Genomic DNA, 11,066 nt, shown 5'->3' on the forward strand with positions numbered 1-11,066 from the left:
TATCACTTGTTTGTTTCTAGAATAATTGAGCTGATATAAAAGGTACAGCTCAGAATGCACTGGAAACCATTTAAAGACAACTTTGCTGTCAAAAATCACAATTGCCTAGAAATATTTATGTCTCCCAACGTTAGTAATTGCTTTTTCAGGAACCATAGTCCAAATCAACCCTTTACTGACCTGACCTGACTTTCTCCCCAAGAAGACATGAAATGATCTATGGGTATCTGAATAGGGGGACTCAATGTCACTACTCATCAGGGAAATATAAATCAAAACCACAATGACATATGCAACCTGTTAGGATGGCTCTTATACCAAAGACAAGAGCTAATGAGTATTCATGAGGATGTGAACAAAGGGGAACACTTGTACACTGTTGGTACAACCATCGTGGAAAACAGGATGAAGTTCCTCAAAAAATGAAGAATGAAACTGCCTTATGATCTAGCAATTCCTCTTCTGGGTATGTATGTGAAGGAAATAAAAACAGGGTCTTGAAGAGATACCTGCAATCCCTTGATCACCGTGGCATTACTCACAATGGCCAAGAAACGGAGACAACCTAAGTATCTGTCAGCGGATGACTGGAGATATGTGTACTTCCACATGTGTGCATACTACGTGGAGCACTTCGGTAGCAGCCTAGGGAACTCAGCGGGACTTCCCACTTCAGAGCTCACATCGATCACTCTGTTCCCCTCGAGGTGTAGTGTTCTCTCATCGAGGGGGAGTCAAAACCACCCTCCAGTGCAGTATTTGACAGTGGAGCATTGTGGTAACTGTCTGGGGGCAGGGCACCTTTCTGTCCCCAAAAGTACTCCAGTACGTGCGGCGTTACATCATCACAAGGGCAATATGATGTCATGGGATGGCCTTTCCATTGAGTTCAGCTGGGAACATTTTAAATGAAATTGCATAAGCCTTATAAAATATCAATATCTTGATCAATTAATATTTTAACACAGGCTGTATTATCTATTCCCGAGTCCTTTCCTTGCTCCCATTTTATTCTTGTTTACCTGAATAACTGGTAATATTCTTCTTGTTTTCACTCCGATTTCTCATTGTAGGAATGGTTCAAACAGGGCTGTGAAAATTATCAGAGAGCTAGTATCATTGGTAGATCCAGCTTAGAACGCCTGACTCCCGAGTACTGTGCAACTGATAGGAAGATGGGCCTTCAGTCCCTTTATGTTTTGCAAATTCAGATTGATTTCACCTTGGGGTTCAGACTGAGGCTGGATGCTTGCTTCCTAGACTGTCTTGAAAGCATAAGCAGTACTAGAGTTGTATGAGTTACATTATTAACCCAGCTTCATGTTGTTGTTGGTTATGTTCCTTACTTATGGTTTATGCTCCTGTCAGCCCCAGGTATGATTAATCATTAACCCTGTGTTTTCCACTCTCTACTCCTTGTTTGCACATTGATCATAGAACCCTGATGGAGACCAGATGGTAACACCTGTCTCGAAATTAACCGACGCACGCCAGCATAGCAGATCCTGGATGGCACCGCAGTGTTTGGAAGAATACATACCTTTGGGTTGTGTCAAGGCTCCCCCCACCCAAGGCTTCAAGAGGCCTATTAGCCTCCGCTCATGTATTCCTCTCCTTCCCCAGTCACTAGATATATACAGTTCCCAGATCCAACAGAGCAAGGCAGCTTTGGGAACACAGAGCAAGGCGCATCATGTGCATGGACAGGTTTGAGTCTGGAACAAGATTCGGGGACTGGCCTACTGCAAGGAAGCTGTGCTTGCCTGGCGGGCTAGGAGATGGCTGGACTCCAAGAGTGGAGGGCTAGCCTAGAGCCTGAGGCTGTAACCTCTTTGTGCTAATTCTCCCTCTGCCTTGCCTTGAGAATGGGCTCTGCTGTGTAGGATCTTCCCCTTTTAAGGAGATGGTGATAATCCCAGGCAGTGCTAATTGCCCTGAAAAGGGTGTCACAGGGGCCCTGGTTAGTAGAGGAAGCGCAGAAAAGGAGGTGGGCTGACTGGCTGTCAGACCCACGTCTTGGCTCCCTCCTTCCCACCCTCCCTCCCCTCTCTTGCCTTCCTTATCCATGAAGCTTTTCTGAGGCTGCAGCTCTGCTTGACCCGGAGCACAGCCCGTGTGGGGCCGTGTCTACCGGCCGAGGACTCAGAGAGCGGTGCGGGAGACGAACAGTGCCCAGATGCGTGACAGGACGTGTTGCCACAGCCACGGTGCATCTGTGTCGGGGGGATGAAGGGGGGCTCGAGGAAGAGCTGTCATCTGCGAGGGGCCACGTGCTGTTTACTCTGAAATCATCAGAGAGAATTTAGGGTTGAATAGGCCCCAGCACAAGTGTTTACTCATGGTGTCTAAGTCACAGACCTTGAAATAAGGCTTAGGGAAGCGAGACAGTCTCGTTCATGAAAATATTTATTAAACAATGAAAACATTCATCGAATGCTTCACTTGATAGGAGATGAAACAGATCTATTCCCTACAACACAGAAAATGAGAGGCTGCCCAAGTCCCGGCCTTCCCACAGAGGACCATGCTGGCTCAGGCTGCGCGGGGACGCCAAGGCTCTGCCGGTGTGGAACTGTGGGTTCGGTCAGCAGTCTGGTTCGGTCAACTAGGGTCTGGTCAGCAGTCTCCCCCTTCCCTGAGGAGGCTTTGGAAGAGCAAGCACGGAAGAAGGAAGAGGACACTCAGCATGCGTTGTGCACTCAGTCCATTGGAGCGCGCGGCGACAAAATCTTCCAGGTCTGAAAAAATAATCCAGGTGAGAATGGGGTCAGCCCATACTGAGCTTCAGTGTTGACTCTCCCTGCTGGAAGGAAACAGGCTGCCCACAGGAAAGGCCCTGTTGGCAGTCATTTCTTGGATACAAACTCACAGGCTCCTGCTTTAGTCAGCTCTGGGAATGAGGTTAGACCAAGTCAGCGCTGCCCATGGGGGTACGCAAATTGGGGCTGTGAGTACCATACGGTGTCCCTCTCGGGAGGCCCACGGTCACCCACTGAGCTCAGAGAGACAATATTAGAACTTCCACTATACATTTACAGAAAATGTAAAACTAAGCCTTACAATATTTACTGTACTTCTTAGAATCGACTGAATCAATTGTTCTACAGCCATTAACTGACCTCCTACCAAAAAGGAAATTCTGTCTCCAGTGGATGACTTACTGTGACCTAGGATTCGTATCACATCCTTATCAAAAGGCCATTTTCAGACTTGGTCAGACACAGCACAGATTTTTATCATGTGTATTAGTCCTGTGCAAATGTGAGAAAGAAGATGTAAGTAAAATCAAGTTTGCACCTGCTCTGCATGACCACTGTCTCACACCACTGAATGGGGAACATACTCAAGTGTTTTTACTGGAGGGGAGTGGGAAATTAAAAAGAAAAAAGTTTGAAGACCACCCTGAATGAGGAGAATGTCATATTTCAATGTGGGGTCCAGAAGCAGCATTCCTAAAACTCTCCAATTTGCAGATACCTCTGGGAGCCAGACGGCTTCCTCTCCTGCCATGACACCCAGAGAATCTTACCCATTACAATGGCACCTAGCGTGGGAGACTGTCCCCGGAGGGCAGGACAAAGGGTCTCTGTCTCTCCCACACAGCATGTTGTTGCTGGCTGGGGCCACGACCCTGGAGGGCCATGTCACCCATAGGCCGAATAGGCTGGTTCTGGCCCTATGATGGTTGTTTCCTTGTTTGGGTTGGTTGGTGTCAGAAATACCGTTTTTAAAACTGAGTTGGAAGCATGAGGTGAGGCTTGACCTGACCCCAACCTGACATTCACATTCCCTGTTTACCCCTGAAGGCACTTGAATTTGCTACTTCACCGTGTCAGTACTTAAGACTCTAAATTTTGGAACACGAAACTGGTTCTTGAAGCTAATGAAATACTTAAGTTTTGGGGGCTACGTAGGGGAAGAACCACCCCTTGGTATAATGAGTTTTTGGTCTGGCTCAACACTAAGCTTCCTGTTTGCTGGAAGCCTGTTTTTTTGTTGTTGTTGTTGTTTTTTAACCATAATTAACTTAATGCCCCTCAATTAGTGGATATTGTTCACAAACTAAAAAACACATTTCAGTAAACTTGCATATAAATGCTAGATTATAAAATAATTTTTGAAACCTCACTATATTGACTTGAACACTGTTAATGGGGATGAGAATAAAATAATAATTTATTTTGTGCATCATATATAACAGGTGAAGTCCTTTTCATCTTAACAAATCCATGGGGTAAATATTCAGCTCTAATTTTGTAGTTGAAGAGACTGAAACACAAGCAAATTATTCAACCTTTCATAAAGATCGTAAGCATTATAACAAGTTATTTTTGGGGAGTTGAACAAGTATTTTGGAGGGATTTTCCAATGCTTTTTCTATTATGCTACACTGTCTCTTTAAATGCAAAATTAACAAATGTAAATGAAGAAAATAGTAGAGGTAATGAGAGTTGCCTGCCTCAAGCATATCGTTTTTAGAATACTCAAAATGGTTTCTTTTGAATGCAATCTAATAACAGGTAAGGGCTTATATGGTGTTTCTTCTTTGGAGCTGTATTTGGAACTAACTGGTCAAAGACCATCCATTCAATATTTATTGAGAATATTATTCACAAAACACTATTTACATCATGTAACAGGAAAATGACAAAATAGCTCACAGCAACAAACACGATTATTTCACTTTCAGTTTATCCTTCAACATCTATGTGAGAAGGTGGAGGGCAAGTTGAGAAACTAATAGTGTTCTTCTGAATCAGAATGGAAAACCATGCTCTTGAAAAGACATTCTATTTGGCACTAAGAAAGCCTGTCATTCTTGGACCCACAGAGCATCAGGGCAAGAAGGACCCTAGGAGGTCCTATGTCCTTCAGGTCCCTGGAGGTGCTGGAGGGTCATGATTTTGTAGTATGATGTTATCTACTGGCGACTCACCCATTCAGATGTATCCTTGATTCACATCTCTTTCATCATATTAGGAACATAATTTTCCATTCTATCTTCCATATGTTCTTCAAAATCCTCATAACATCCCAGTAAAGGATTTAAAACACCTATAGATTTAGAATATGGCTATATTTTCAATATTCAAAATAACACTATCAAAAATATCTTTAGTTTATATTGATAATTATTCCTATAGGAAGAGTACAGAAATGGCACAGTAGTTAAGATTCACATCCTGAACGCTTATGCACCGTTGGTGGGAATGTAAACTGGTGCAGCCACTACGGAAACGGGTATGGGGGTTTTCAAAAAATTAATAATAGAACTCCATATGATCCAGCAATTCCCTCTCTGGGCATCTATCCAAAGGAAACAAACACACTAACTCAAAAATATATATGCACCTTTGTGTTCACTGCATATTTTTTACAATAGCCAAAACATGGAAGCAACCTAAGTGAACACTGATGGATGAATGGACAAAGAACATATATGATATAAATGTGTAAATATGATATAAATAAAATGAATGTGACATAAATGTGGATAAAAGAAAATATATGATAGATAACACAAACGCACACAATGGAGTATTTGTCAGCCACATAAAAGAAGGAAATCTTGCCATTTGTGACAACACGGATGGACCTTGAGGGTGTTCTGCTAAATTAAATAAATGGAACAGAGAAAGACAAATACCATAAACTCTCACATGTGGAATCTTAAATAAAAACAACACAGCTCATAGATACAAGAAGTTTGGTGACTGCCAAAGGTGAGGGCTGGGAGGTGGGCAAAGTGAGTGACGACCAAAGATCAAAAGGTACAAATTTGCAGTTTTAAAATAAATAAATCACGGGGATGTAATGTACAGCATGTTGACTAAAGTTAATAAATCTACATTTGAAAGTTATTAAGAGGGTAGATCTTAAAAATTCTCATCACAAGAAAGAAAACCATAACTATGGGAGGCGATGGATGCTAACTAGACTTAGTGTGGTGATCATTTCACAACATACAGAAATAGCGAATCATTATGTTGTACACCTGAAACTAATATACTCTTAACTGCAAATTATATCACAATTTAAAAAAGTGTTTGACATACTTCAGGGATGTCCTTATGTAGTCCATAAAGGGTAGCCATTTTATTCATAGAGTAATATTCTTACTATTCATAGAATAATAATTACATCAATATGCTATGGTATGTTTTTTTGCACTATTTTTAAATAATTAAATGTTATAAAATGTATTTTTTCTAAATTGACAATTAGCCTTTTGTGATTATCTCTTAAGAAAGAAATATCAGATCATGTTTATTAGCTGTAGGAATTAACTCCTCGAAGCCTCGGCTTCCTCAAATATAAAAAGTACAATAATACCTATTTCATGGACTTAAGAGAATCAAACGGGATAAAGTGGAGACAGTGCCTGAACTATGCTAAGAGCCATCATCATTCTCATCACCATCCCTCCTGTCATCATAACCTCCGTCAGCAAGCCAGCACGGTCATCCGCCCTGAGGGAGGAAGGTCCAACAGTACAAAAGTGCTCCTGTCCTTTCGGCACCTGACAAATTACTGTGAAACATGGCTATTTTGTTTAACTGTGATGAGCAGAAGTCACATGGAGGAGCCACTGCCCCAGTCCTTGGCAGACAGCATTCCCAGCCTTGGAGGTCTCCAAGGATAGAAAACAGTAAGCAGAGGGTCTGGAATCTGGTCCCTGCCCTGTTGCTTCTGAACCCAAGCTGGCCTTGCATAGGAGACTGCAAATGCCCGCAGCTAGCCCCGTCCCCACACTCCTGCTGGGAGCGCCAAGGGCATGTAGGAAATGACTTCACCTGTAGGACCACACAGGTGCCACTTGCCATTCCGATGCCTGTTCCCTAACTTGTGTCCTTCTTTCTCTGGGCCACAAAAGGAGCAGCCAGCGAATCAGGGGCATAAGCCCGGCAAATGGAAGGGGGGGGCGGGGGGCTTTGGGAAACCCGGTGGGCAGGAGAGAGGGAGGACAACCCGCAACATCGTGCAATGCTGTACCATCACCTCTCTCTCCCTACTGGCACTGGCCACACCATGCACAGCTGGATGAGAAGGGAGGGGCAGGAAGGGGGCTTGATGGGCTGTACCTTCATTCAGCATCTCTTGACAGCTCATCCTCCCCAAGGTTGCAGCACAGGGAGGGAGGGGCAGGAAGGTGGGCTGGAAGCTGAGCAGTCATTAAGTGCGCTCCTCCACTACTGGGCCCACCAGGAAGGCAGGGGCAGGACGCTGGTTTGGAGGGTCCACCCCCAGTGGTGCTGCCCCTCCCCTGCAGTCCTGACAGTGGACAAAGGGGTGGGGAGTGCTGTTGAAGGGCTGTGGTATCAGGAAGTAAATCCCCTTCAACCGTGGGATTTGGCCAGAGTCGAAGAAGGTGGACGGAGGAACAGAAAAGGGGGTCTGGGAGCTTTGACTGCTCACTGCACAGCCAAGGCCCTCAGGGCTGATGAAGAGGCTGAAGGGGTGTGCCTTCATTCACTGTGCTTCTCACTGGAGTCCAGGCAGAGCATGCCGAAGACGGGAGAGGGTGCAGGATGTGGGATGGAAATGCTGTGCCTCCTTTTCCTAAGTCTGTTTTCTGACCCAGGAAATTCATGTTCCTGAGTTTAACAAGGGAAACATGTGCCTTGAGTTTGCTCCCTGCTCAGAATTCTCACAAATGAGTGTTCACCCCATGTGTTCTCCACACCCTCCTGGCTTTTCATATGCCTGGCAGGTCTGAGGGTGGTTACAAGGTGCCTTCCTTCTCTGGGAGCACTGCCTGGTTGGCTCTAAAGGGCGGCGCCTGGCCATCCACGCCTGTCCCTGTCCTGCTCCGCTGCCCTCCTCATTTCAAAGTTAAGGAGACGGTGTTGGTGTGGTGTAGGGCAGTCACTGGAGATTGAGTGGGCAACCTCTCTGCCAGGCTTGGCTCTGCTTACCAGCTGCTGTGCTCCCCAAAGTCTGCGCACTCAAAGGACACTGTTTGGAAAACACATTTAAACCCAGCAATCGGGGCAGAGTAAACTTAGGAATCACTTTAAATAATAATGATAATATGCTATGTGATTCACAACCAATGTGACTTTCCTAAGTGATCAATCAACCCAGTTTCTCGTTTCTGTGTCGCCTGGCACAGCTACCGCTCTGCGGATTGGAGGGTACCAAGGAGCAATGCCCTGCGAGCGGGGACTGTGTGCATAGGACGCGATCCTCTTACCGCAGCTGCCCGGCGTCTGCTGGGGGAGACAGTGCAGAGCTGCGAACACACACCGGCAAAGGCGGCAGCGGTGGAAGGTCCAGGCTCCGTGCATCAGGGCGCCGCATTCCCTGAGTGGACAGGGAGGCAGCATCAGCGGGGTCGGCGCGCATGCGCTATCCACGCCCACGCCCCTCCACGCCCCGCCCTTCGTGTCCGCTCCCCTCTACGCCCCGCCCCGCCCGGCCCCCCGCCCTTCGTGTCCGCGCCCCTCCACGCCCCTCCACACCCCGCGCGTGTTCAGCGCCTGCGCCCATCCACTCCCCACTCCCCTCCCCCAACCCCTACCGCGGCGCCCTCCGCTCGCGCCCGCTCCCCTCCGCAAGGTCAAGCCCCGGTTCTCCCCCCGCCCAACTCTCAGCCGGCTCCCGCAGGCACACACTTCTGCCTCTGGTCGTGCTCGCAGTAACGGCCGGTGAAGTGGGCGGGGCATACGCAGAAGCTGCCCAGGACGCAGGTGCCGCCATTCCTGCAGCAGCGCAGCGGAGGGGGCGCGCCTGTTGGGGGGACACCTGGGTGTTGGCGTCCGCTGCCCCCTGGCCCTTCGCGGTGACTCCCCCAGAGAGCGCCTCATGAGCCTCCCCGGAGAGGCAGTAAACTTTACCTCCATGCCCATGTGTGTTTGCTCAGGTAAACCCTGCTTGTTAATTTAAGGATTCAAAACTAACTGCCAGGGGTCCTGGAGGGTCAGGAACCGGCTCAAGGACCCAAGGAGAAACCCTGGCCCCAGCAAGTAGCATTTTCTCTCTTCCTTCCTTTCATATGTTAAAGTCAGGCTGTGACTTGCCTGGACAGTGATTAAAACCAGGCCTTCAGGGCGGGGACCACCCACAGGTTTTGATGACTACAGAAAACCCTCCCAACCCCTTGTCCCCCCCAGAGGGACATCATCCCCCCCCCCCCCCGCGAGAGACGTGGGGTCTGGAGCCAGAGAGTCTGCAATAAGCCAAACAAGGGTGCGCTTTTCACTTGGAGTGGGATAGTTGTTTTGAATATGTTTATCACACTCCTCTAGACCTGTGCAAATGCAACATTGTACCAATGAAAGGGCACAACTTGTTTTCACAGCAAAGGAGCACGTCACTCGGACATATTTTTCGCTTTATAGTATATCATCATGTGAAGATGATAAAATGAACTCTCTTGGGGTTTTCATTTTATTCTTAATGTATTCCAGGTTGTTCTCAGATCCTAAACTGGGAGACCAGTGATGGAGATGACCACAAAGCTATTTGGGGGACAAGGCGACTTACCACCTTGGAAAGCCCTGAGGTAGGGACTTGAATCCTGGGGCCGCCAGCCATCCATGCTTCCATTCCCCTCCCCAGAGTTATTCAGGGTCCAGTTGAGTGTTTTCTGCTGGAGCTTCTGGGCTGGAGCATTGATTTCTTCTCTGTTACCCTTATGTTTCTCTCCTTGATAACCTTTTGAAAACATTGAAAGTATGAGACTGATGATGACTAAACAATAAATATACAATAAAAAGGAGTATAAATAAAATGTTTCTTACTGTTGTCTCCCAAGTGGATGATGTGTAATGCCAAACTGACAAAAAACAGAAGCCTAGAATGTTTAAAGAAAATTATTGAAGTTTAAAATATTAAAAGTAGAAATGTACATATGCTTAAAATGTAAAGCAATCATATATAAACGTAAGTATATTCAATATGTAATGTATAATAAATATTATGCCATCATTTTGTAACTTGTAGATGTAACTTAATTAATGTTGTCGTGACTTAGATTTTGAGACCAAGGAAGTGTGCATGTCCCTTAATGAGAAGGAACATTTGTGCATGCACTGCAGTTTATTCTGGAGGCTTTTGGATGCCGCTCTTGGCCCTGAGATCTGGATGATGTGTGTCCTTACCTAACAGGGTGTCTCCGGGTCATTTCCCACTGACAGGTCTGGTGTAAGCGTCTCTTTCTCTCTTCAGTACATTGAAGATCAATTTCCAAGGAAGTGTAGATCTGTTTCCAAGGAAGTCGAGTCTTACCGGGTTTTGTATTTGAAGGGATCTTTACTCCAGGTCGTAGAATAACTGCGTTAGGACATAAGACGGATAAGAAAAGAAGAAACAGATCTTTCCTCTTCTTCTCTAGGCCGTGAGAAACAGCAGTGAGATCTCTGCGTTCTGCTGTGGAAGCCCATTAGGCAGTGAGCTGCTGTGACAGGCAGGGCCCATGCTGAGCCTCCAGGACTGTCCCCTCAGTGAGACCTGGTGGGGGTGGGGTGAAGGCTGGAGACTTGGGCTGATTCTCCCCTCAGTGGTGTTAACAGGGCTGACAGCAACAGGAGTAGTCAATCCCTGATGTCAGCATTGGTGGCTAAGGCAACAAGCCTTTCCCTCACCGAAAAAACAAAACAAAACACAAAAAACAATTAAAATCTCAACAAGAAAAGTTTTCACAGGAAAATGGAAATTTTATACTGCATACCCTTGTATGGTGGTGAGGGCCCAGCTAGAGAAGGGAGCCCTTGGGTGGGACATGGGTCCCAAAAGTCTTGACTGGGGAGCATGAATATAAAGGGAGACATTTCCCCACGAATGATTTCTGAGGATGTATCGATCCTTCCACAGACTGAGCCTTTTCTCTCTGCCCAGCACGGTGGTGACTATGTCATATACATTACCCATTTAATACAGCATGCCTCTGGGGCAGTGTTTTTATTATCCTCCATGTAAAAGGAGAGGCAACGGAGGCTTAGTTTAAGTCCCTGTGGCAGTTAGATCTTCAAACAATAGGTAATTTTATGAGAAGAAGCCTACAGGGTGCTCAGTGTGTGAAGACCACGGAGTTGGGAGGGCACTCCCCCAGTCATTGTCTGATG

The 11,066-nt window shown here is 46.4% G+C and overlaps 1 protein-coding gene across 1 annotated transcript; it reads right to left on the bottom strand.

Annotated features, from left to right (window-relative positions):
* Positions 1 to 2,388: 2,388 nt before the first annotated feature.
* LOC118538277 (cryptic protein-like) lies at positions 2,389 to 9,726 on the bottom strand. Its single transcript, XM_036096140.2, has 4 exons — positions 9,487 to 9,726; positions 8,616 to 8,730; positions 8,195 to 8,304; positions 2,389 to 2,738 (listed from the first exon to the last, which is right to left on the bottom strand). Exons 1-4 carry the CDS (start codon positions 9,668 to 9,670, stop codon positions 2,617 to 2,619), a joined length of 531 nt encoding a protein of 176 aa, XP_035952033.2. The 5' UTR covers positions 9,671 to 9,726; the 3' UTR covers positions 2,389 to 2,616.
* Positions 9,727 to 11,066: the final 1,340 nt, after the last annotated feature.

Source organism: Halichoerus grypus, chromosome 4 (assembly GCF_964656455.1).
Source record: "Halichoerus grypus chromosome 4, mHalGry1.hap1.1, whole genome shotgun sequence".
In the NCBI taxonomy this organism is placed as follows: domain Eukaryota; kingdom Metazoa; phylum Chordata; class Mammalia; order Carnivora; family Phocidae; genus Halichoerus; species Halichoerus grypus.

Excerpts from the sequence above, each read along its gene's own strand:
- LOC118538277 (XM_036096140.2), bottom strand. The coding sequence starts at position 9,670 with ATGTTTTCAAAAGGTTATCAAGGAGAGAAACATAAGGGTAACAGAGAA. Across the intron at positions 8,305-8,615 it reads GAGCACGACCAGAGGCAGAA|GGAATGCGGCGCCCTGATGC; the intron begins GTGTGTGCCTGC and ends CTGTCCACTCAG. Across the intron at positions 2,739-8,194 it reads GCAGACGCCGGGCAGCTGCG|ACCTGGAAGATTTTGTCGCC; the intron begins GTAAGAGGATCG and ends TTATTTTTTCAG.